General features: G+C 35.6%; 2 protein-coding genes across 4 annotated transcripts in view; one reads left to right on the top strand and one right to left on the bottom strand.

Moving 5' to 3' along the window:
- The window catches only part of bckdhbl (branched chain keto acid dehydrogenase E1 subunit beta, like), a 46,416-nt gene extending 21,702 nt beyond the window's left edge, over positions 1-24,714 (bottom strand). The window contains exons 1-2 of one of the 3 annotated variants that reach the window (XM_005163841.6): positions 24,639-24,714; positions 23,096-23,242 (exon numbers count right to left, since the gene is read on the bottom strand). The gene's annotated coding sequence lies outside the window, so the exon portion shown is untranslated. Of the gene's footprint in view, positions 1-2,427; positions 2,583-23,095; positions 23,243-24,638 lie in introns of those variants that run through there. The other 2 variants (XM_068218798.2, XM_005163842.4) reach the window with 2 other exon arrangements.
- Positions 2,882-22,642, top strand: st8sia6 (ST8 alpha-N-acetyl-neuraminide alpha-2,8-sialyltransferase 6). The gene is made up of 7 exons (XM_021471381.3): positions 2,882-3,481; positions 9,784-9,855; positions 13,136-13,216; positions 13,552-13,696; positions 13,782-13,894; positions 14,070-14,162; positions 18,740-22,642. The coding sequence occupies exons 1-7, from the start codon at positions 3,387-3,389 to the stop codon at positions 19,218-19,220; spliced, it is 1,080 nt and encodes a 359-aa protein (XP_021327056.1). The 5' UTR covers positions 2,882-3,386; the 3' UTR covers positions 19,221-22,642.
- Positions 24,715-27,693: the final 2,979 nt, after the last annotated feature.

Genomic DNA, 27,693 nt, shown 5'->3' on the forward strand with positions numbered 1-27,693 from the left:
TTGACATCCTCATTTAAGAAGGAACTTACAAACGATTGGCGCAGGGCCACTGGACTAAGAGTACAGACACACAGAGCTGTGTTTACATTTGTTTCTAAACTAAGCTTGCATATGCTTTAGAAATTCCAATGGTAAAGAGTCAAAAGAAATGAACAAATATTTAATGCGTGCCAAAAACGAAAGGTAATTTATGTAAACTGCTTGTGCGTTCGTTTTACTTCTGCATCTGATAAACATAATCTAGGCATGAAGGACAAAGAGATGCCAAATTTAGATCTGCATAACACCTGTAAAACTGCCTTTATAATCATCATAAATTCAGTTTAATCAGTTTTCTTTATGGAAAAGGAACTACTCTTTCATTTTATATACATAAATAATGCTAACTGCTTGTAAAGATTATTATAGGTGTCATCAAGCCGATAAAAGAAATGACAAGCAATTTACATATTTAGTCATATTATAATATTTTGTCATAATGCTTAATATTTATGTCAGTTCATATGTCATGTTTTTAGAAGACCTCAGGCTACATTTATATGTACCTAAATAATGTAGCAGGATACATTTCTGGTGCTTTACAAAGAGGTCTGTTCTGTTTTGCATCACATTTTCCCATCGGTCAGAATCACATGAAATCACACAGGAAGTGCAGCAGTGTCTCGCAGTGCGTCATGAGCTTTTCTACTAGAACAGAGCAATGAAGAGACTGGCTAAGACTAAAATAGGTTTCTTTATATTCATTCTCCATTCCTCATTTGTATTTTCAGCCTGATTCATTGTAAAAAAAAATCCCAAGCTACAACATCCATACCCTAAGGTCCTTGCACAAGGATGGTGGTGTAATTAAGGACACGGATCCAAGTCATTTTCCCAGAAAAACATGGGAGATGTTTATCATTTGGAGTCATCATCTACTCACCCACACATTGTTCCAAACCAATATAAATATACAGCATTGGAAAGAAATGAACACAACATTTATTAGACAGTTATTGTCGGTTCTCTGGGTTTGGCAATTGGTATTATGTGTTTTACATAAAACGTTCATTTGCTTCATCACAGATAATAGATCTTTATTTATTTTTTTAGTGGTTGCTTCATTTTTTCCAGAGCTGTATTTTAGGTATGTAAAAGTTCATAGTATAGAGCACATACACAACATTACGGAATTTAAGTGATAAGCAGAGTAATTGCTAAGTTTAGTTATCGTCTGCATCACCATAAATGTTGTAAGCATTTTTACAATATTTAAAATTCCCCAAAAAAGATGTAAAAGAAAGCTTAATTCTGTGTTTGCACACTGAACCTTAAAAAAAAATCCAATCTTGGTGTGTATATTCTTTAGTAGATAATAAAGAGAAACTGCATAAGTCTCAGTATATTGGATCCATGAACTAGCTTATAAAATTATTATTAATTAAACAACAAAACTTCTGAAAAGCCAGAGAAACTTTTGCAATGTTCATAAAGAGTAATTTATATCAAATTCTTCTTTCATTATCAATGTTTTTTTTTATTACACATGAATTAGATGCTTATCACGGGGTAGACGGGTCTGTGACCAGCGCTCTATAGCTGCAGGACCAGACGGTTGTTACCTATATTGGACTATCTTCACATGGTCGGGGAGGTTTCCAATTTCGCTATGCGTAACAGTGTATGTCCCTTTTTTCATCATCATCATCATCATCATCATCATCATCATCATCATCATCATCAAATATGTTTTTACTTGTCTACTTCTATTTTAGTACTAAAAGGTTAAAGCTACGTAAAGTGAAACTTACTACGCACATTTTTTTTCTATTTATTTGTTTATTTGTCCTTTTTTAAAACAGATTGCTTACTAGTATTTAATAATGTACACTGGCCACTTTGTCTACCTGTCCAACTGCTCGTTAATGCACATTACTAATCAGCCAATCACATGGCAGCAACTCAATGCATTTAGGCATGTAGACATGGTCAAAATGATCTGCTGAAGTTCAAACCGAGCATCAGAATGGGGAGAAAATGAGATTTAAGTGACAAAATCTATGCCACAAAGGATTAAGGCAGTTCTGAAGGCAAAAGGGGGTGTCCAACCAGGTAATAGTAAGGTGTACCTAATAAAGTAGCCGATGAGTGTATGTTAGGCTATAGCTCTTTGAACAATAAATAGAAAGTTTAGAGAGTAATAAGAATAAACTGATCCTTCACTCCAAAAACAGAATATGATCCGAGTCTTAAGACCTGTGAGTCTTGTGATTTATTGCACCACAAACATAGAGAACTGGATGGATGGATGGATGGATGGATAGTAGATAGACAGACAGACAGACAGACAGACAGACAGACAGACAGACAGACAGACAGACAGACAGACAGACAGACAGATAGATAGATAGATATATAGATAGATAGATAGATAGATAGATGTCTTACGTGTTCCACAGAAGACAAAAATCATAGCGGTTCATACATTACGATGACGAGTAAACAAACAGAAACTTTCAATGTTATGCTCAAACTGTCCCTGAAATATCTTTAACACAAACAGCTTGACTCACTGCAGCACATGTTTAGACTCACAACAACAGAATGTTCCCTTCTTAGGCTCAGAAGAAAACTGGGGTTGTCGGGGGGTGGGGGTGGACAAGCATTTGATTGGCCGCTGCCCTTTGCATTCTGACCATCATTGGCTACTGAAACGAAGGGGTGAAACCTTCTCTCGCACACATAACCCTTCCTCCAGTCATGAGGTGCTGCCATGCCATGGGCTAATTCTGTACTCGACACACTCGTATTACCCCGAGAGAGAGAAAGAGAGAGAGAGAGAGTGTTTGAGATAGAAGCAGAAGGAGGGGCAAGCAAGTTTTGTCCAGGGTGAGCAAGAGGGGGAGGGGGTTGAGAATGCAGGAGAAGAAGCAACAGCTTGAGAATTCTGGAGAAACGGACGGAAGGAAAGTCAGAGCAGCTTCTGTGGAAAGAAGGAAATATGGAAAACAGGATGAGGTGAAGAAGAGCTGGGGATAAAATAAGAAGATGCCTTAAAGGAATGCACTGGACAGGAAAGAAGCGGAGAAATTTCTTCTTGTGCATGTGAGAAGAAAAGTAGGCTGATGGATTGAGTAATAAAAAGCCAGGCCTGTCAGTGGAGAAAAGAAGAGAAAGAGAGAGAGAGAGAGAGCGAGGGGCAGTTAAATTAAGCAGAGGGAGGGAGAGTGAGGAGATTAACAGTCTGAGAGAGAAACAGAGAGAGAGAGAGTAAAGAAAAGGGTGCAGTCGTTAAGAAACCGGCAGAGTTGTAAAATACAGAGAGAGCGGCAGCAGCATCTGCATTTGAATGAGAGCACACGCATGTCCGCGGATATGTGTGCCACCGAGACCGTGTGTAAGAGTGGATGCGCGTTATGAGGACTCTTATGCGCTGGCTGCTTCCTGTCATCCTTCTGTGCTCTTTCTGCAGTGTGGCCTTCTGGATTTTCATCTCCAACAAGTGAGTATTTCAGTTTTAGCGTTTGTGTGTACCCTTTTATTTGGAGAGTAAAGTTGAAAAGACCAGAGTGTTAACAGATATCAGACCACCATGACTGAAGGAAGTCTTTTTAAGTCAAGTTAGTTATCAATAAATCTTTATAAGACATTTCTAATCTTTGTGCTGTCAGGAAACCGTTTCACCGCAGGCATCTGATTAGCAAAAGAGTATATTGTGTCATCATTACAGGAGAATTTATGCAGAAGCATAAAGATGATGCATACTGAAATGTTTTTTTTTGTTGTTGTTAATGGTTCAATGTTTCAGGATGCTGGACAGGTCTAAAAGTTGGACTTTAGATGCTGATTGTTTGTTCTGTTTCAGAAGTTTAGAATCACATTTCACATGAGTAAATAATTGAAAGTTGCATATGTTTGCCTGAATCAGGGATGCTCTTATTGCAAGTAACCGTTAACCAAAAGAATGCATTTTTAACAATTAATGGTATCAATTAAACAGTCAATATTATTATCAGTTTATTTTGTGTTTTTCAAGTTTAAGTTTAAGAAGAAAATTGCTTGACACCGACGAATTTTGCTGCATAAACTTGTAACACATAGCCTATCTGTTAACTCGCGAGACGTTAACACATACAGTTAAAATCAGAATTAATAGCCCGCCTGAACTATTCACCTCCCCTTTTATTTTTTTCCCCAATTTCTGTTTAACAGGGAGATTTTATCTTTGTCATGATGACAGTAAATAATATTTGACTAGATATTTTTCAAGATGCTTTTATACAGCTTAAAGTGACATTTAAAGGCTTAATTAAGTTAATTAGGTTAACAAGGCAGGTTAGGGTAATTAGGCAAGTTATTGTTTAATGTTGGTTTGTTTTGTAGACTATCGAAAAAATATATAGCTTAAAGGGGCTAATAATATTGTCTTTAAAAATGGTGTTTAAAAATATTAAAAACTGCTTTTATTCTAGCCGAAATAAAACAAATAAGACTTTCTCCAGAAGAAAAAATATTTTCAGACATACTCTGTTAAACATAATTTGGGAAATATTGAAAAAAGAAAAAATAATTCAAAGGGCTCATTTATTTCCCTTAATTTATTTTGCCTATAAAGCTAAATAAAAAGTGCGAAAAGAAATATCTTGCTTGTCGAGGTTTGACAGACAAGTTTTGCTGCATAAACATGCAACACAGCCAATTTGTTAACTCGCAAGACGTTAACACATACGACCACAAGTCCCTTAACATATTTTTTCTATGAAGCTTCATAAAAAGTGCAAAAAGAAAATTGCTTGTCACATTTTAACACAGACAAGTTTTGCTGCATTTGTTAACTTGCAAGACGTTAACAAGTACAACTACACGTACCTTAACATATTTCACATTTTGTATATTAATTAACTTTAAAATCTCTAATACCATTATTGTCCCCCGTTGTCGGTAGGTTGATCAGACTTTCAGTGAAGCCTTGATATACTGATATTTCTGTGCCAGTTTGACACGGGCTACGCTAAACTGAGGACAGTTTCACTATTTCAAAACACAATCTCACCTTGCCGCAATTGAGACAGAGAAACTGAAAGCGTGCAAACTCTACAGTAAAATCAGATGGTCGAGTTCTGTATGCTGTGTGATGTTCTGTATGCTGTTGTTCGCATGGTAAAATGAATCAATATTTTAAAATGCAATATTTAATGTGTCAGACACATAATCGACATATAGTTTTTTTTTTAATAATTAAATAATAATTTTATATTAATCTGATCGGTTAGCGGTTAATATTTGGTTAATGAACTGCGATTGTTGGTTGGGAAAATTACCCAAAATGAGCATCCCTAGCCCGAATACTGATTTCTTAAATTCAAATGCTTGCAAAAAACAATATTAATAATAAAAATTAAGAAAAAATTAAGACAAAATAAAAAAAGTTTTGTATACCCTTTCAAACAGACAATTCATTTGTGTCTTCAATTCAAAACTAGAAATTATAGGGGATTTCTAACTGCATTCTAATACACTGTCAAAAGTGACTCTACAACTCTCACTGGGGTCAAACCTTTCTAAAAGGTACACTTTTGTACTTTTTAGGTACTAATAGCAACCTTTAAGGTAATAAGAGCCTTTAAGTACAAACATAGGCACTCCCGCAGGGGCAGCTTTGTTTTGGCCTCATCATGAAGTAAAAGAACACTAGTATCACACTAGTAGCACATAGTATATTCATAACCAAATATAAAACATGCAAGTAGTTTTTGTATATAACCAAAATCAAAAGGAAATATATAATTATTCAGCCATCTCATTAACTATGGCTGTTTGGTGTCTTGCTTGTGACCTTTGTCTTGTTATGTGCCGTTACACTGACAGCAGCAGCCTTTAATCACTACAAGGCATGTGGGAGATTAAACTCCCAGAGAAATTCACAACAGCACAAAATCACTGGGTGCTTCACGGTAGCCGAATTAAGTTTCTACTATGTAGATGGCAAATTACAGGAAACAAACAAACTGAAGGCTTCAATTTTACTTGAAGAGAAGCATAATTGAATTGGATTATAGTGAATCACTACAGTAACTTTATAAAGCTAAATTGCCACACAGGCCTCAGAACGTGTAAACCTACAACTAGACTCTACCCTGAGTTAAGAAGGTCTAAAGTCATCTGTGTGGCCTACAAAATCTGCCAGTAGTTTTTCTTTTTTTATCAAGATAACTTTAAGCTTGCCCACGGTTGTTTGCATATGACTGCTTGCTTAGGGGACATGAACTCTGCTTGAAGCTCAGAGATGGACCTTGTGTTGCGAATGTGATTAGAGAAAACTGCTCAGAGGAACCGTTTTAAAGGGATAGTTCACCCTAAATTTACTCACTATTCACTGTTTATTAACTTTTATAAACATTTATCTGTTACATTAGTCTGTTGAACACAAAAATATGTTTTTCAAGAAAGCAGAAAACAGGTAACCATTAATACAAGTATATATAGATAAATAAGTAACCATTATATTTTCTCAAAATACAGTTGAGGTCAGCATTTTTAGCCCCCCTTTGAATTTTAGTTTTTTTTAAATATCTCCCAAATGATGTATAATAGAGCAAGGAAATTTTCACAGTATGTCTGAAAGTCTTATTTGTTTTATTTTGGCTAGAATAAAAGCAGTTCTTAATTTTTTAAACACCAATTTAAGGACAAAATTATTAGCCCCTTTAAGCTGTATTTTTTCTGACTGTCTACAGAACAAACCATCATTATACAATAACTTGCCTAATTACCCTAACCTGCCTAGTTAACCTAATTAACCTAGTGAAGCCTTTAAATGTCACTTTAAGCTGTATAGAAGAGTCTTGAAAAATATCTAGTCAAATATTAAATTATACTACTTGCCTATTAAGTAATAGTATTTTAGGCCAAATTAATTTATCACCCTCTCTCTCCTTTTTTGACCCAAGGGCTGAACTCTGGCTGCCTGAATGACGTCTGGCTGTATTTTGCAAACAGAGTTAAAGTGAGATGGAGAGTGTGGGTGCGGATAATAGGGAGTAACAGACAATGTGAGAGATAGAAATTGAAAACTAAGATAGGAATATACAGGAAGAAAGATAAGTAAGAAGCGAAGAGATAGGGAACAGAACTGGTCTCACAAGTCATTGTACAAAGACTTTTCTGACTTTAGTGCTTGGCTGTTTGCAATAGACTGATAATTGAACAAATTGACTGTGTAAAGCCACATAAAACAACACAAAAATATGATGAATATGCTGAAATCAGAGGCTAATCTGCCGGAGTCAGCTGAGGTGACGTGACGGCGACCAGCGGGACCTAACTGTCAATTAAGTGGCCACTCCCTTAATTATGCAAACTTAATATAACCTTAAATAAATGAAACTGATGAGTTATAAAAAAAATTCACCCCCCTCACAGTTGTCATGAAGGGTAATATTAGCTGTATTAACCAAAATCGTTTTTTGTACCAGGTTGTAAACACCTTTTTGTCTGCTGTAAAGTTGGCCATTCTAACAGTGGGCTCAATTAAACTTTGCTCTATTATGGAGCCAGGACTAGCGGAATTTCGATGAATTTCAGTTTTAGTTACTTCTGTATTGGCCTCTCGAGGGAGAGCGAGAGGTTACCGCTTGGTTTTCCCCCATGTATCATCATCAGCGTTTAGCATGTAGTTTTGCAGCTGTTAGATCAAGAACAACAGCTGCCATTCATGTTCATACACTCTAAAAATAATTCTGTAGGCCTGTCTATCGTTATGAATAATGACTTAAATTTTACACTGAATTCTGTCCAAAATATTTTGAATTTTATATTTGAATATTTATATTGACTATATTGATAAAATAAATACTTATCGTATTTGACTGCAAACAACTTTTTCTGCATTAGCAGCTCACATACATAACTTATTATTTTAGAGTTTTTTTTCCAGGGTATTGTGGATATTTTATTTAATAAATAAACATTAACTCTGTTAATACATTTATTTTATGCTTTAAGCTACATACACAAGCCTGACTACAAACTACAAAACTTGTGCATGATCCTTTACGCACATGATAAATTCAGGATCTTTTGCATTATATTTCTATTATAAATTGCCCCGTATAGATACTTTTGTTCTGCTAAAGCATTTGTTAAAAAATAATTTTTAGATTAATATGCCTATATGTAAAATCATATAGTAAATAAAAAAAAAACGGTAAACAGAATCAATTCTGTATTAGAAAATATGAATTCATCTGAAAAAATGGGAACTAAATCTTAATGCATAAAGTTTTTATAGAGTATTTGATTGTTTTAATACTAAATATACAAATCTCAAAACACAATCTCAAACAAACACTTTTTTTGTGGTATTAGATTGATAAACCAGAGAAATCCCGTGCAGCATGATCGAAAGTGGACTAAAGACTGTTTACCTTAAGCATATGGCATATTTTTGAACTAAAATGTGTCTCTCTTGTTTACCTGTGATCTGATCAAGCAAAATGTGTTTTATTACCGTGTAAACAGGGCAGCATCTTTAATTCATTTTCTTTTTTTTAGCTCAGTTCCTTTATAAATCCGGGGTTGCCACTGCACAATGAACCGCCAACTTATACAGCAAATGTTTTACGCAGTGGATGCCCTTCCAGCTGCAACCAAGAGCAGCATCAGTCATTTTAGATTCGGCAACTCCCTTTGTCTTATCTGGTAGTCATCCTAGCCTTTCTCATAGTAATCTTCATAAACTAGCTTACTTACACTGTAAAAATGATTCGTAATTTTACGGTTTATTTCCGGCAGCTGGGGTGTCAAATTACAGAAATTTACTGTAAAATAACAGAGGCTGAATTACAGAAATTTAGCAGATATTTAAATTTAAGGACATTTCTGTAATTTATTGCTTGTTATTTTACGATAAATTTCTGTAATTCGACAGCCGTCATTTTAAAGTTTTTTTTCAGCACCCCAGCTGCCGGAAATAAACCGTAAAATTACACTTTTTTTTTTTTTACAGTGTACAGTGCGTGATAGCCTTGGTTGAAAAGCCACGCAGGTGCGCAATGACAAAAATAGACAAACTGCCTCAAAAAGGCGCACAAATTGCGTAATGACAAGAAATAATATAGCTCGCGCCACCAAACACATGAAAACAAGAGTAACAAGCCCGATTTTAAAATGTAAGGAGTAGAAAGTACAGATATTTGTGTAAAAATGTAAGTAATAATAAAATTTTTTTTAAAAATAGTGGAGTGAAGTAGTGATACCAGAAAAATACTTTTTGTACTTTGTTACTTTCCATATCTGTGTCCAAGTATTGCACGAGAAGTCGATATATCGATTATTGTGACAGGTCTAGTTTTAGGTGAACTATCTCTTTAAGACAGTCAGTTGTTTCATTCTTAATGAATCCTTTTTTCGAATTGGTACAGAATGACTTTGAATAAATGAGTAACATACTGAAAACAGTCCTCTGTCGCCACCTACTGGCTAAACAATACAGAAAGAGTCAGTATAAACCCCCAGCACATTTAGAAGGGCTGTCTGCTCTGCCCATAACAGATGTTCAAGGAAATAGGAGCTAACTGCATTATGTAATTACCCATTATGTAATTATCCACTATGTGATTATGCAGTATGCTATTATGTGAGCTGCAAGCTTGTCTGTCTACATATAAATTTATTCCTCCGACCCAAGTTAAGATTGACATTTGCGGTGCTTATTATTCTGCAACAGTTCTTTGAATCCCCACTAGAATATTAGAGTGGTTCTATTTGCTTGTTTGTTCATTTTAAATCTCTTTCTCTCCACAGTAATGTAATCCCTCATCCTGCATCTAGGATTCCTCAAAAAGCCTCCAACACACAATCTTGTAAGGCATGCAAGTACGTATGCAAAATCACTCACTGTTGGACATCATAACGCATGATGTCTTTTCATCAGCATGGCAGACGCCCAATGTAAACATTAGATCTAAACCAAAAAAACAGCAAACTGTTAAGCATTAAACGTGTCCAAAAGAAGGCGTTTAAAATCTTTACACGCAATGACCCAAAGACTGTTTAGATTCATGTCACTGATGTAAAGATGATGGATGTTTAGTGTGTGATGACCGAAATGGCCTTAAACACACAGCACTCCAACATTGTGGGGAAGTTGCATTTTGTTTGGAAATGAAAAATGGGTTGACATCAGAACCCAATATCAGGCTGACGTCAATATGCAACGGTCAACCTAAAATCAACCAATTATCAACATCTAATGATGTTACAGCTTTACGTTGTCTGGACGTTACCACTATGACGTCTATCAGATGTTGGATTTTGGTTGTCATTCCTGATTAATAAATGTCAGCATTTGTTATCCATATGGCTTAAGATATTGGCTCGACGTTGGATTTTGGTCACTTTCCAACACAACCTAAAATCAACGAAATATCAACGTCATTTGACGTTGTTATTGGACATCTAAATTGAATCTAAATTCAATTCATTTAAACACTGAATTTTGGTCACCTTACATCACGACCTAAATCTAACCTAATATTAACATCTAATGATGTGCCTGCTAGGCAGTAACTAAATGCACTACAGAATGTTACGTTTACACATCCACAAATTACATGTAAATCATCATCTTTTTACAGCGTAATACTCACTACTCTTGAGTACTTTTGAAAGGGCTACTTTTTACTCAAACTTTAAGTAATATTTACAACAGATCCTTTTACTCTACTTGCACTACATTTTTTGGCAAGTAATAGTACTTTTACCTAGGTATAGTTTTCCAGTATTCTTTCCACCACTGCATATAATTAATAACTACATTGTTTTGATCTATTTTTTCTATCTTCTTTGATTAAAACACAATTCTATATTTATATACACAGTTGGTTACACGTCATTGTGTTCCTATCACCGCCACATTTTCTGCAAAATGCTTTTGGCCGCTGGGTGGTGCTATAACAGACTTCGTCAGCTAAAATATTGACTGGCAATTTTCAGCATGGCTTTTCACAATACTAGGATGGTTGCAATACACAAATAATCTAAGAAAAACATGTAGACTAACTATTTATCTTTAACAAAACCAATTTTAGTTTTATTCACATTATGAGGATTTAGTTTTTAATATTTTGGTATCCTATTTGAACTAAAAATGTATCAAAGTCACCATAGGTACGTTTTGTGATGTGTTCAATTACAATGTACAGTTACAATAGGCATTCTCAATGGATTTGAAAAATTAAGCAGTTATTTTCTTTTCATGATTTTTCCTTCCATATAGAAAAATGTATATGGAAATGAAGTTTCAATCACACTTTAAATAAATAAATAAATAATGCACATAATGTAAATAACTTGCCAGCGTAAGATTATGCAAATCACAAAATTTTGACAGAAATGTCAGATAGAACAATAAAATCCAGCAATTTTAGCCGTTCAGATGTATTGAAAGATGTACACTACAAAGTATTTTTTGGTGATGGAATGGATGTTTTTTTTTTTACTACTAATTTGGGTAATTTAGCAGCTAATTCGAGTGAAAGTCAAGCACTTAATAGGGACAATTTTCACAAAAGTGGCTACAATATGACCCTCCAAAAAAGACAAAGAATGATTGGATATATTGATGCACAGTTAGGTCCACAAATATTAGGACATCCACACAGTTCTAACATTTTTGGCTCTATACACCAACACAATGGATTTGAAATGAAACTAATTACAACAGTTTGCATATGTGCCTCCCACTTGTTAAGGGTCCAAAAGTAACCTCTAACAAAAGCTCAGCAACACCAAAAGACCCATAAAACCACAGAAAACAACTATGGTGGATGACCAAACAAATCTTTACCTGGTGAAGAAAATACCCTTCACAACAGTTCAAGAACACTCTCCAGTAGGTAGGTGTATGTGTGTCAGAGTCAACAATCAAGAGAAGACAACACCAGAGTGAATACAGAGGGTTCACCACAAGATTTAGACCATTGGTGAGCCTCAAAAACAGGAAGGCCAGATTAGAGTTCTAACAAAGCCTTTACAGGGCTGGAACAACATCCTATAGACAGATGAGAACAAGATCAACTTGTACCAATGTGATGGAAAGAGAAGAGAATGAAGAAGAAAAGGACCTCCTCATGATCCTTAGCAGTAAAGCATGGTGGTATTAGTGCTGTGCCGTGGGCAAATTAGGGCTGTCAGTGGAAATGGTTCTTTTGTATTTATTGTTGATGTGACTGCTGAAAAAAGCAGCAGGATGAATTCTGTTTCAGGCAATACTTTCTGCTTATATTAAGCCAAATGCTTCAGAACTCACAGGACGGCGCTTCACAGTGCAGATGGACAATGACCTAAAGCATACTGCAAAAACAGCCAAAGAGTTTTTAAAGAGAAAGAAGTGGAATGTTATGCAATGACCAAGTCAATCACCTGATCTGAATCCGATTGAGCATGCATTTAACTTTCTGAAGACAAAACCGAAGGAAAAGTGCCCCTAGAAAAAGCAAGAACTGAAGACAGTTGCAGTAGAAGCCTGGAAAAGCATCACCAGGGATGAAACCCAGCGTCTGGTGATGTCTATGCATTCCAGACTTGAGGCCGTTATTGACTGCAAAGGATTTGCAACCAAGTATTAAAAAGTGAAAGTTTGATTTATTCTATTCTGTCCCATAATTTTGGTCCTTTAACAAGTGGGAGGCAAATATGCAAACTGTTGAAATTTTTACAGCGTTCACCTGATTTGGATGTAAAGATCCTCATATTAAAGCTGACAGTCTGCAGTTTAAGCACATATTATTCATTTAATTTCAATCCATTGTAAAGAGCCAAAAATGTTAGAATTGTGTCGATGTCCATATATGAAATAACAACCAATTGCATGGCATTAATTAAAAATTTATTGATTATCATTAAAAATACAAACAAACAAATAATTGCAATTTTTGCCTTTATCTCTTTATGTTGTGCAACTTGATATGAAGGGATGATATAGGACTTTACATTAGAGTGACTTTACATATTGTTGTTCTTTGGTTGTGTTGATTACTTCCACTGTTGTCACTTGTAGGTCGCTTTGGATAAACTGTCTGATTAAATGTAAATGCATTTTTTGTGAAACACCAGAGTTTATGATTTTATCTGTATGTGTGTTTAATGCTTTCAGAGACAGTGTAATCATTGGCAAAGCACTGGGAAACTATTCAAACAGCTGGAAAAAACACGAGGCAAACTATAAAAGATTCAGGTAAAACGATAACCCGTTTAAAAGTAAAAAGACTGTTTTGTTTGTTTCTACTGTTGAACACAAAAGAAGATATTTTGAAGAATGCTGAAAACCTGTAACCATTGACTTCCATACTAGAAAAGGAAATACTATAGAAATCAATGGTTACCTTTGCTTTTTTTCCAAATATATTTTATTTTGTGTTCAACAGAAGAAAGAACTTCATAAAGGTTTAAAACCACTCGAGGGAGTAAGTAGTGAGAAAAAGTTTTTTCTGGGTGAACTATCTTTTTAAAGTTAGATCTGATGTTTTTAATTAAGAGAATCATAAACGTAGCATTTCTGTTTCTCTCCAGGTTATTACTAAATGAGAAATGCCATGCTGTGTCTAAAGCTGTGGTCACACAGAATAACACTCCTCTGGGGTCAAATGTTGTCTATGATGGCGAAAGAAGAAAGCCACTACAGGTGACCCAAGCCCTGTACAACATCTTGGCTAAGGTAGCGTATACAAAGTTTAAAACTGATGACAGTTTTTCAGATGATTTTGTATTTTTTATATTTTGTGTGTGTGTGTGTTTTGTAGGAACAACCATTTGGAAATGCGACATGGGAGTCATGTGCTGTAGTGGGGAATGGAGGCGTTTTGGCCAATAGCAGTTGTGGAGAAGAAATCAATTCAGCCCAGTTTGTCATTAGGTATGTCTCATATCACCCCATGTGAACTATTGCTTACATTATTATCAAAATGATCATAATCCACTTCAGCATAAGTCATATAAATGCTAAAAGGTTTTAATGACAGTTACTCAGTTACTACATCAATCTCCTATCAGTAACCATGGACTAATCCTAATCAACCCCTGTATTTTAGATGCAACCTTCCACCACTTGATGACAGATATGAGAAAGATGTGGGAAACAAAACCAATCTTGTCACAGCAAATCCCAGCATCCTACATGAGAAGTAAGTCTGTGATTGAGGTTCACCCCAAAATAAAAATGTACACACTATTTACTCACCCTCAACGGGTTATACACTTTATGAGTTTTTTTCTTCTGTCAAAAAGCAATTGAAGATATTTTGACAATAACCGTTTTTAGGGTTTACCACGGTTTAGAAAAGCCAAGGTTTTAAAACTGCCAAAATTTTCGGCTATTCTATTCCGAAGGTATATGTACAATTTGTTTTTTAGGACAACAGTATCTTCAGCAGAAAAGATATTCAAAGACGCCATTTTAAATTGTGAAGAAATCTGTGTTTTTGAAACTAATGCAGAAGTCAATGATTTATTGGAATTGTATAGTCCAGAAAGACCCAGGGCTCTATTTTGACGGTCCATGCACAAAGCAAAAAACGCAGGGCGCAAACACTTTCAGGGTGTGTGAGAATGAATTTTTCTTAATATGAAGACAAAAAAATCCGCTTTGCGCCGTGGCGCATGATCTAAAAGGGTTGAGTTTATTTTCTTAAAGAGTTATAGGTGTGTTTTGAGAATAAACCAATCAGAGTCTCATCTCCCATTCCCTTTAAGAGCCAGTTGCGTCGCACCATAAGCGCATTTGCTATTAACATGACGTAAAGTAAGTGTAAGTGGAAAAACTGAGCATTTCACTAGCAAGAAAACAGTTAAACAGAGCATCTACCGTGCGAGAATGACAGATAAATTATCTTTCATTTCGCTCTCGTGGATAGGGAAACCTTTGGACACAGACATCAATTAGCCTATAAGTAATTAATTTCGTTTGTTAAGCGCAAAGACTTGTTTCAAAACTATTTCTAAATTCAGTTCTAATTTCCAGCAAACGAATAAATGAATAATAATAACAAAGTGTGTTCAAAAACCTGAGTTATATCTGCTGTGCCCCATATGGTCTAAAACCTGCAGGTGGGCAAATCTAAGCTTGTTTTTAATAAAACAAACATAAATATGGATATAATAAATAATACTGCTAATAATACTAACATTATACAAAAGCAAATTGTTATGAATGAACTGAAAAAGCCTCCCGAGATGAAGGAGGCATAAAAGCAGTGGTTTATCATATTTATATAGGCTAGAAAATAATGTTTTGTAATATTTTAATCCTTCATATTTATATCCTATTTATATTCTTATTATATCCTATATATATATCCTTAAAATTTTAATAATTTTTCTGAAGAGTTCGAAAAGTATTACAACAAATTTAGATATGTATGTTTAGAGGTTACTTAACCAATCACCAATGTAATTTGAGGTAACTACAATGTAAATTGATGTCCAAATGTATCCCCTGAAAATATATAAATATTTTTTTATAACATTATCAAGATGAGTGAGGCATGTGTAAAGTTATTGTGTTGACCACAAAAACAGAACAACATTTTAATGTTTTCCTAGTTTGTGGCGCCTCACAACTCTAATGAGTTGTTTTTATTGAATAACTAACGTTAGCCAACTATGATTACAAATTCGTTGAACTGTTTGTAATGAGAGAATTTGTGACCATAATTGCTTTCGGCAAACGCACCCCAGTGTGGTCAGATTATATAATGAATGACCAATTAAGTCTTTTATAGATGATTGAAAATATATGAAAACATAAGTTATAAAACATAACCGAACGTATGACTCAACTCAATGAATTCTTTGTAGAGAGTCAAATACAAACAGCATTCGTGGGACTGTCCATTTGAAAATGTCTAAGTACACATTATCTTTTTTGTCAGTGCTATGTTTAAAATGTATATGGCTTGAGTGTGTTACCACATTAAGTGTAGAAATATGTGTTTTAAATACTTTAAAACGTTTTTGTAGTGCCATACTTTCTGCGGCTGTTTAGCTGCGGAAGCTTAGGACTATGGTTCAGCCTCAGCTGGCTCATTCTACTAAATTCCAATCTTTAAAAATTATCCCATTAAAATACTGTGGTTGCTATTAAATGAAACCATATCTTAACTCGATAGAATTTAAACCCGCTTGATATCCCATGGCATTAGCACACAGCTGATGGTGTTCAGTGTGCAGGTGATGATAGCAGCCATTATTTTTAAACGAAAGGTGGGAACCGGGAGGGAGGAGCTCGAGCCAATCAGACATAAGAGGGCCAACAGAATCTGCAGAATTTATTTATTTGTTTTTCTATTCCTGCCCATATTTTTGTTAAATAAATAAATAACTGCAGATTTATGCTGAATAATTTTGAATATAGGAGCCGGAAAAAAAAAAAAAAAAACTTAAATAAAAAAAAATCCAATTAGAACAACTTGTTTGTTAAACAAAGCAGTAATCATTCTCATATAATATATCTGCTAAAAGATATAAAGAATATTTCATTACAAATTGCATTGTGTACAAATCATCTTTGATTTTTGCTAATTAATCTATGATATAACCAACATAAATACAAAAACTGAATATAGTCCACACACTTTTACATAAGTAAAAACAGGCTCAACAATCTGTGAAGATCTGTGGAGAATGTGCCAAATATTTTTACTCATGATTTTTTAGAACCTTTGTTTGAAGGGAAATGAAATGGCTCAATGGTTGCGATAATAAAGTTATGACAAAACACACAAAATATGTATAATTTAATTGATGAACAATTAATGTTTCTTACATTTATCTTTCTTACATATCTACACAACTCATATCAGCACAAAATATATAAATATTTTTTTAATTAACAATTTATTAAAGTAAATAATGATGGGCAACATCATTTGTCAATCCAAGTCTAGACCAAATGTCATGGCCATGTGTTGGCAGAACATCAAATGCAAAAGGCTCTCAAAAAACGCTTCAAGAGCTTTGAAACACTGGGCATCTACCATGCTTCCCAGGAATTGTGTCAGCCTAAAAACAAAGCTATCTTGATCCTAAACTCATGGAGAAAGATAGCAGTTGTGTTTGCAACTTTAACATTGAGTGCTTATCAGGATCAGCTAAACTCTTGAACTGTGAAAAGTATGTGAAGTTCACAGAGGAGACTCTTGACAGCTGAATGCAGTTTTAGCTGTGTTGATTTATTGATTAACTTTAATTTGCCCTTTCACTTGACAGTAAACAACACTAATATTTCCCAAGAATCATTTCACACATACTTCTTATTAATGTAATCTCCTCATTTGGTTATATACAGTTGAAGTTAGAATTATTAATCCTCCAGAATCATTAGCCCCCCTATTTTCCCTAATTTCAGATTAACAGAAAGACATTTCTAACATAATAGTTTTAATAACTCATTTCTAATGACTGATTTCTTTAATCTCTGCCATGATGACAGTCAATCATATTTTACTAGATATTTTCAATATATTCAGTTTAAAGTGACATTTAAAGGCTTAACTGCCAGGGTTCTGCCACTTTGGTCTTGTAAATTCTTGTTTTGGTGGCAGAGCTCTGACACTACTCATGTCTGGTCCTGTTTCTGTCTCTGTGTCCGTCGTGGGTGTACGCAGAGTGTGCGCGCTGCCACTTGATGTGGCCGCGCACGCTCTGCGTCCCTCAGATGCACGCGCTCTTGTACTAGTGTTTGTGTTTGTTCTGTCAGCAGCGCGCTGCTTTATTCTCGGCGCCTCCGTCTAGTTGGTTTCAGTTTTGGTTGGCGCTGAGATTAAGCATGTGCGTTGCTTATGTGTGAGCGCACTGTAAGGTGTTTATCTATCGTGTGCTCGTGTCTTGCGTCTCTTGTCAAAGCACGTGGCTCTGTGTTTACATTGTGGTCACGTGCTTTTGTCGTGTGCTTCAGTGTTGTTTGTTGTCATGAACATGCGGTTAATGAGTTCTCTCATTGGCTGCATGTTCTTGTCCTGTTAAGTGAGCGCATGGCTTGTGTTGTCTCTCTGTGTCATGCGCTCTCCCGTCTATTGTCTTGTCCCACCCTCCTTGTTAACCCATTATTAGTTAATTGTGTTCACCTGTTTGTGTGTTAATTTTCTACAGTTTATATACCCCTCACATTTGCTGTCCTGTGCCAGTTCGTCATCACATGTTGTTGTTTGAACCCTTGTCTTGTCATGTTTCCAGTCCTGTTCCTTACCAGCCAGCCCAGTGAAGTTTGTTTGTGTATGTATTTGTTTTGTTAATGTTTTCCCCCTCGGGGTAGTTTATTTTGCATTTTATTTTATTTTTATTATTTAATAAATTCCCATTTTTCCTGCACTTGAGTCCTCGCTCCTTTTTCCCCATTTCCCCTCACCAACCCTGACATTAACTAGGTTAATTAGGCAAGTTAGGGGAATTAGGCAAGTTATTGTAAAACAATGGTTTGTTCTGTAGTCAATCATAATAAAAAAAAATAGCTTTAAAGAGCTAATAATATTGACCTTAAAAGGGTTTTAAAAAATTAAAAACTGCTTTTATTCTAGGCAAAATAAAACAAAAAAGACTTTCTCTGAAAAAAATAAATTTTAAAGGAACCGCTGTGAAAATGTCCTAGCTCTGGCGAACATCATTTGGCAAATATTTGAAAAAGAAAAGGGCTCATAATTTTGACTTCAACTGTATCAATGTATATAGTGAGACACGTCTTTATTTCTACTTTACATCTGTACAGGTACAGTGGTCTTATGGAGCGGCGGCGTCCATTTGTGGAAAGCCTTCATTCATACGGTCAAGCCTTATTACTGCTGCCAGCCTTCTCCTACGGTCACAACACGCCTGTATCCCTGCGTGCCTTTTACACACTGGAGGACTTTGGCAGAGAGGGCCCGCTGCCCATTTTTCTGAATCCAGAATACTTGAGAAAGTTGACAAAGTTTTGGCGCGAGCAAGGCCTGAACTCTGTTCGCCCCAGCACTGGGCTCATCATGGCCAGCTTGGCTCTAGAAATCTGTACTAACGTTCATTTGTATGGTTTTTGGCCCTTTGGTAAACATCCGAACGACAGTCGACCCATCACCAACCATTATTACGATAATCGGGAGAGCAAGAAAAATGTGCATTCAATGCCGAGCGAGTTCGAACAATTACTGAAACTCCATAAGCAAGGTGTGGTTCACATACACCTGGGAGAATGTCAACCCGCTCATAGATGAAACACGAGGCTGGTGGGAAATGTAAGGTACGTTTGGTGTGGATTGCATACAGAATACCTCTGTTTATTTAAAGGGTTAGTTCACACAAAAATTAAAACTCGGTTATTAATAACGTACTAATAATCTTTCTTCATATTCAGAGTAGGCGATGTCGACCAATTTGGCATCGTACTATGTCTAATCTGAAACATTGCGATGGGCAATAGCATCGGTGAATTAATTAGGGGGACGAGATCCATCATTGATAAACTGTCCGACGTGCACTGCTCTCTGGGGTTTTGTGCTCAAAGCACCCGCTGACTGCCTGGAGCTCAAATGCAGGCATACACTGCAGTCCATGCCTGTGTGTGTGTGGTCACGTGATGTGCGTTTTCAGCAGTATAGTTTGGACGTGGATCGTTTTCATTATAAAATGTCATTTTAAAAAAGATTTTAGTGTAAATGGGGCCTAAGTGTGTATTTTTAGCAAGCGGGTTGCTGCTGCGACGCGGGCAGGGCGAAGCATCGAAGTCCAGAAAAAGAACTTTAAACATTGTCAAAAACTTTCATGTGACTTCAGTAGTTCAACTGTAATAATATGAAGCTTCCAAACCTAAAAATGACTTTGCTCACCACTGCCTCCTTTTCCAACATTCTCACTGCAATTCGTGACTTTTTAATTCAGTGTCTAATTTGTGTGAATTTGTATGATCACATTTGTACAATTAAGCATGATTTACTCATCTCCCAAAGACGGTTAAGCCGCCTTTCCACTGCACACGACATTCGGGCAAGACTGTCAGAATACGTCCCCTTGTAGCTGTCGCACTGAATTTTCACTTTTGTAGTGCACCATGGGAGAGAGGCTGTTCTCGCAGTGTCCGAAATATAGGATTTCAAAAGCAAGAGCCTTTATTCTCTGTGCGTTCACCATGGTTAAATAAATGAATGCTAGAAACTCATAAATCGCTAAAACTTTTGGAGGGAATGTGGAGACGACATAAAAAAATGATATTTTTTATGACTCATTTATGAAAAGAAATGTTCTTTTAATATAGACCTTTTTTCTGATTCCAAAAATAATGATAAAATAAAAACTATTTCTCATCTCGTGCACACAGACCTGCTTGGAAAACACTGGAATACATCACATCCGGTCGGTGGCAAACGGTCTAGTCGCAAGAGTTCAAATATTTTAACAGACCCGCATCTATAATTGCATTTAAATTTTTCGCATACGGAGATGATCGGAACTCCCAGCTCCCAGACTACTCTCCATTGGAAATGAATGACTTCCTGTCTATCACTTGTCATTTGTCGTGTGCAGTGGAAAAGCGGCTTTAGGTTTATGGGTAGTGTTTGGTGCCTCCTTTTAAAAAACTTACATTTTCAGACTAAACTCTTATGAATTCGTACAAATTGGCCACTAAACTGACAAAATGTAAAACAGTTACGTTTCCTTATGAGATCAGGCTGGCTTTTCTGCAATAGTACACTGTACAGTATTATGGCCGGTACAATGTATTTAACATTAGGAGCATGTTGCATATAGAAAATCTGACCTGGAAGACTGTAGGGCAGGGGTGTCAAGCTCATTTTCAAAGGGCCAGGGCAAATATAACTGTAAGTCTGATGTTAGAATTGCCCACTTACATGTTGTTAAATAGTTTTCTCTTAATTGCATTATATCATATTGAAGTAACAAATTCAGTGGGGGAATAAGTATTGATCACATCAGCATTTTTCTCAGACTTTAAATTTTTTCCCAGATGTTGGTAGCAACATCTGAAATCCATATTTGCAAAGGCAACAAATATAATTAAATTACTAATTAATTTATGCATAATAAAATGAAATGACGCAGGGAAAAAGTATTGAACACATGAAGAAAGGAAGTTGTATAAAGGCAGTAAAAGCCCAGACAGCAGCTGAAATCTCTCAGAAGTTCTTCAGCAACCCCCTGCTCTTAATCATTGTAAATTGATATCAGCTGCTTCAGTCCAACATCTACATTATCAGGATGATGAAGATGAAACCATGGTGAGCATTTCAGCAAGACAATGGTCCAAAGCACAGCCAAGGAAACTCTCAAATGCTTTCAGAGAAAGATAACCAAGCTATGAAATGGCCCAACCAAGCACCTGACTTAAATCCAATAGATTGATTCCAATAGAATCCAGATTTGGTTCACAAAACCAGCATGCATTATGGGAGATATAGTTTATAATCAATATATAATATAAAGTAGCATGGACTTTTGTTATAATGCTGGGTTCATACCAAACGTGAAGCACCACATCACTCACTCTAGATTACTCACAAGATGTTTTTCACCTCATATGAATTTTACGTTTGAGTTAAATATCTCAAACTTTGCCAGAAGATTTTTGCAGCAAATGCGTCACCCAGTCTGCATTTACATTGTATATAATCTATTTGCACGAATACTTAAGTTCGCATTTTCCTCGCAGTCCAAATAAAAATCTACGGCATTTGCCTTGTGGGCCTTGAGTTTGACACATGACAAGTGAATAAAGTCATTTTTACAGGTGTTTCTCAACACAAAATTGTTCTTGGGCTTTTGTATGCTTACAGTTAAACCACTGAAGTCACATGGAATATTTGTTTATTGTTTTTCTGAATGTTATGGGTTGTTTATGGAGGAAGAGAGAGCTGTTTAGAGTGTATAAAATGGCTTAACTTGTGTTATTAAGATGAAAGATGGACATTGGAACGAAATCAGGAATAATTAATGACCAAATTTACATTTTTGTGTGAACTAACCCTTTCAGAAGAACAAAACGTTTTGTTTAGAAGGGTGTGTAGGTAAGAAGCAGTTGTAGATGTGCACTGAATCTGTATTGCTTGTATTTGCTGTGCACTCTTGCATGCACAAACATATCATCAGTTTTGAGTTACTTTGAGTTAACCTTGTGCACAAAAATAGCTAAAAAACGAATGTACCAACTTCAGCCTTGGTGTACTGTGAAAGAACTGTAATTAGGAAAATGACTCCCAGAGTTGCATTCCTTAAACACTCCTTAAGCGGTCTTGCCTTAGTCAGCCTTTACCGGTGCTTCTCCAGCACTGTTGCATTCATCACAAGTGCCAGTCTGTCCTCTTTGGCAGTGAATGTGAATCTGATCTCAGGTGTGCAGAAATAGCTGTAAAAAGCAGCACTGAATTTATAACGCAAGACTGTGAGTTTAGGAAACGTCTGCCATATATAAAAAGCTTCAAAGTATGCTGTCACATTCACCGTGTGAACTAAAAGGAAGCATAGATGTGGTTTAGCTTAAAGTAAAACACAGAAGGTGTAAATGCTGACAATAGTGCCAATTTTCAGCGTGCCAGTTTTGAATGCCCTGTATTTACACAGAAATCACTGTAATGTAAATTAAAGTTGCTATTGATTATTAATTAAATTTCACTTTCTGATCAAATGCAAATTGTCTGTGCAGTTTGTTGTGTTTGTTCATTAATTTACCTTTAGCTTAGTCTCTAATTTAACAGAGGACACTACAGTGGAATGAACCGCCAACTATTCCGGCATATGTTTTACACAGTGGATGCCCTGTTAGGGATGCCAATACTGGGAAACACCCATATACTCTCACATTCGCACACAAACCCATATGCTATGGACAATTTCGTTTATTCAATTCATCTATAGCTCATGTCTTTGGACTGCAGGGGGAAACGGGAGCACCCAGAGGAAACCTACGCCAACACAGGGAGAACATGCGAACTCCTAGCTGTGAGGCAACAGTGCTAACCACTGAGCAACCATGGTGTGTTTTGGAAGAATATTTCGCATTGTATTGTTAAAACAAGAAATAAAACTTATATAAGGAATGGTTTGTCTTAAAATAAACAAAGTTACATTAGTAACTCACCTTTGTGTTGCTTTAAAGCTGTGTGGCTCTACATTTATATTTACACCTCGTTGAGGTTGAGGTTGAGGTGACGACCAATCAAATCACAGTAGATTTACGATTTACGGAAGCAAAGCAGACATCCGAGCGTGAAGCATCAGTTTAATTCTAAAAGAGATTGAGGTCAAATACAAGAAGCAAACATTTAAAATGTATGTTTCATAACATAAACAACAGTTGACAATAATATCTAGGTGATGCAAACTATCATTTTTGCAACATATTAAATGGATTTTTGAAAATGTCCTTCCATACAGTGTGTAACAGCAATAAGTGAATGGAAACATCCAGCTGAGGTTAAAGTCTGAAAGTTCACTGTGTTTAAAACTAATAGTTCTTTAATAAAATAGTCGACTCAGAGTCAAATAAATGAATCGTGTTGGGTTCAGATCTTTTGCTTGAACATGTCGACGTCGATAATATACATCACCAAAAATGAAGTACACTTTCCCTTCAGACACTAGCGGAGAGTGGGGATCACAGCAGATTAGCCTCACGCAAAGGAGTGGTTTGGGAAGAAATAAATCGCTGAACAAATTATAGATTATAGATATTATGGGATAATATATAATTATATATATATAATTATAATTATTATTACTCCATAATTATAGATTATGGGAGTCACTGGGATAATTAGGTAAAATAAATGCACATTATAAGACAATGAAAGTGATTTTTGACCTTGCATGCATATCAGCCTGTTGTTGGAGACCCCCAAAACCAAAATATGACCTTTTATGATGCAAAATAATGGCTCTTTAAGAACGGTTTTATGCGTATTTTAGTATTTTATTTAATAAAAGACTTTTTACTTCTTTTAATTTCTTCCCCACCTATATTGCGCAAAGCTTTGATCAATTCACTAAAAAAATGAAGAACTTTATTTATTTTTTGAGTTATACACAAGTTCACAAAACTTTCTGAAGGATTCACTCCAGTTTTAAATATGCTATATACTGCATTGGTTTAATAAGTACAATTGTTCCCTGATATATACATATGTTTATGGCTTCGGTAAGATCAAAAATTCTTCAGAAACCAATTCATAAGCGAATTATTACTCCACAAAATACCCCTAGAATCAGAAAATCCATAATTGACCATATATGGTTTGTGTCGTGAATATTATTGAGCTCTGCTCTGATTGACACACACACACACACACGCACACGCACATACAGAGCATGACGTAAACTGAACATGGACAAATATAAACCCAATCAGAGTAGTTAACCTACTTTGCTCACCAGATCTGTTGTGGATAAAGGCTAAATCATAATTAAACTTGACAAAAGAAAGTAATAGAGATGTATAGCGATGCATTTTGAAGCTACAGTCAAGGAAAAAAAACACCCAGGATTTAGTATCAACCTCTGCATGAACAGATGACAGGTGAGCTGAGATTTGACACGATTCTGCAGTCTACAAGTGTTTGTTAAAACATACGCATCTAACTTCACAATAAACACGATAAATCAACTAATTATGTAACCAAACATACCTTATGGTATTATGTGGAAAATCTTGCACTTTGCGTCCTGGGGCGAGTTTGAAACATTCCTCGTGCTGTGGTTGCCCAGTAACGCACAGTAAACATTCGGGCACTTGGGTTTTCAAAATTAAAGTCCCAAATCCATAGCCAGTGAAATATACACTTAAAATAAATAAAGGATGAAAATGTTCACTGTTACCTTATTAGAGGCCTGACACTAGAGCCTGAGGCGTGCATATTAATGATTTCAGAGCTTTTTTTATGATCTCAGAGCTGCATATCAGACTCCTGTTCTCTTGATTACGTCAGCTGCTCGTCAAGTCCGGATGAATGACCTAAAGTTTAGAAATTTAAACAACTTTCCTACCTCTGCACAACCTTTAAGTTCAAATAAAATTATTTGTTATTACTCAGAATCTGTATGTAACAGGTATGAAAATTATTATTCGCTTTAAGTATAGAATTACACAAAATATGTGTTTTATCTAATGTGTTAGTAAGTGTACCTGAGGTGTTTGTTAGTGTGTGTCTTCTCCTTTAAATTTCTAAGGGAGCTCACGCTGTTTAATTTCCTGTTTTGCGCCCCGCCTCTTCCCTTTCTGGACTGATTATGCATGGGAGAGGTGGGTGTCTGCTAAGCTCCAATTAATCTTTAATCATCTTTACTTTATAAATAACTTTTATAGCTAGTTTTCATGTTTAAATAATATTTATACCTTTATTTTCACATATATTTTATTATTTTTGTGTCATCACTTAAATTGAAGTTTTGATTGACTTTAGCCTAACTGAAGCATGTGAATGCTAAATGCATTGCACTTTACTTTTAACAGAAAAGCTGTAAGGGCGAAGACACACTGTAAAAGCTGTGCTTTTTGATTTATTCCCAGGTATGTTTTGTCACTTTGTTAATATTGTTTGGAGTTTTGTTCTATCTTTCTCTCCATCTCTCCCCTTTCTGGACTGATTATGCATGGGAGAGAAAAGCTGTAAGGGCGAAGACACACTGTAAAAGCTGTGCTTTTTGATTTATTCCCAGTGAGTAAAGAGCCGTCACAACTGCAGATCTCCGACTGGTTATTCCATAATAAAACAAAGAAAACACAACGCAGAACCGGTTACACGTATACATAAATCAAAATAATTTATTTGCTACTATTTCATTTTGTTTGGATTTTTTTAGACCATTATTAGGGATGTACACAAAAACAATGGTCACAACGTATTTCCTGTTTTACATTTTTAATTTCTGTAGCTTCTGAGAATCCAAAATGAGCCACATATTGATAAATAACGTTGTGATAGCTATTTTAACATTAAGTTACGATTGAAATACCTCTTGTTACAGTTATGAAATAGTTTAATAACAAGCAGGAAATGTTAACGGGCCAATGACATAACCACATTGAAATGGTCTACACATAAATAAAAGTGCATAGCTTCAGTCACTACTTTTCAGCATTTTCTGACTGATGTTTACTCACTTCTCAAATCTTTCCGTATGCGTAACAACAAAATGTGTCCAATTTTTTGTACTAAATGAAGAACAGTTGTCTATTGACTCTGATTTGAGTTAGATAGCTTTCCTGCAATGCTCTTATTTATTTATTTTCTTTGTTTTGTTAGTTTTTTTTCACTGTGCAATTAATGTAACTTGTATTTCTCCTCTCTTATATCTCTCTGATATTAATCTCCTGATTGTGGTTGTGTATTTTCATTCATGAATAAAAAAATAAATAAAAAAATGACCTAAAATATGTGTACATGCAAATGTGGAGGGCCATGAGTCTCGTCACAGTTTGCTTTGCCTCCTGATTGGCCTGTTGTCCACCGGGTTTTTACACTCAAGGAATTTACATGAGAAGAGGAAACAGTGGCGTCTGAGGCTCATAGTATGCCCATTTCCATATACTGATCTTTCATTATTCTACTATGTCCAGATTTTCATTATAGGGCACTTTTAATCTCCATAGATGGGGAGGTTTCAGGTGAAAATAGCTTAAATGGCTTTTATCACATGGAAAATTGAACACTTTTATACTAGCTATAGTGATCTTGCTTTCTTGAAAGCTCCAGACTAAATTTTTAAAAAAAAGAAAAGAAAAGAAGAAACAAAACAAATGCATTACTTTAAAAATGAGTCAACACGCTGAAAATTGCTGGGTTCCACACAATGTATTTCTGTTGAGCCAACATGAAAGAATTAAGTTTACTTATTAGTTTTTACAAATGTAAGTGGATTGAACATAAAACAATTAAGTTGCCCCCCCCCCCCCCCCCCCCAAAAAAAAAACAACCCTTTAGAGTAGTTGTTTCAGCTCATTTTAAATAAGTAGGTCATTTTTAGGTGAACAATGCCAAAATGTAAATATTTTCTTTAAATCATCATCATGTCTATCTAGAGCAGATTTAGCACAGCCAGATCATTTGATCGTCTTACCTTTAAACGTTGTGGAATAATCTGATGGCATCGAGTTGGTCAGTTGAAAGGCTTTTCACGGTCAGATGTTCTCATTGGAGCTTGTTATGAAAGCACAGCTTGGCAATTTGTGCCTCAAATTCCTCTGCGTGTGAATAGAAGTAGGTGTTGACGGACGGCTGGATGGGCCCCTATTATATAAAACCGAACCATCAAACAGCAAAGGGTAAGAAATGAATGGAGGAAAGCTCTGGATCCAATCCTAATGTCCATTCAGTTGGAAAAAAAACTGGATGACCTACAAAACAGTTAATCAATGCTTTGAAACAGAATCACTGGCTGCTGACGAACTTGCATAACAAACACACACTGGTGTATAAATGCACACTATATATATATACACAGTTGAAGCCCCCCTTTGAATTTCTTTCCTTTTTTAAATATTTCCCAAATGATGTTTAACAGAGGAAAGAAATTTTCACAGTATGTCCTATAATATTTTTTTCTTCTGGAGAAAGTCCTATTTGTTTTATTTCAGCTAGAATAAAAGCAGTTTTTATTTTTGTATACATTTTTTTTAAGTAATAAATATTATTATTTTTTAAAAACCATTTTAAGGTCAAAGTTATTAGCCCCTTTAAGCTA

The sequence above is a fragment of the Danio rerio genome, chromosome 3, assembly GCF_049306965.1.
Source record: "Danio rerio strain Tuebingen ecotype United States chromosome 3, GRCz12tu, whole genome shotgun sequence".
Classification (NCBI taxonomy): Eukaryota; Metazoa; Chordata; class Actinopteri; order Cypriniformes; family Danionidae; genus Danio; species Danio rerio.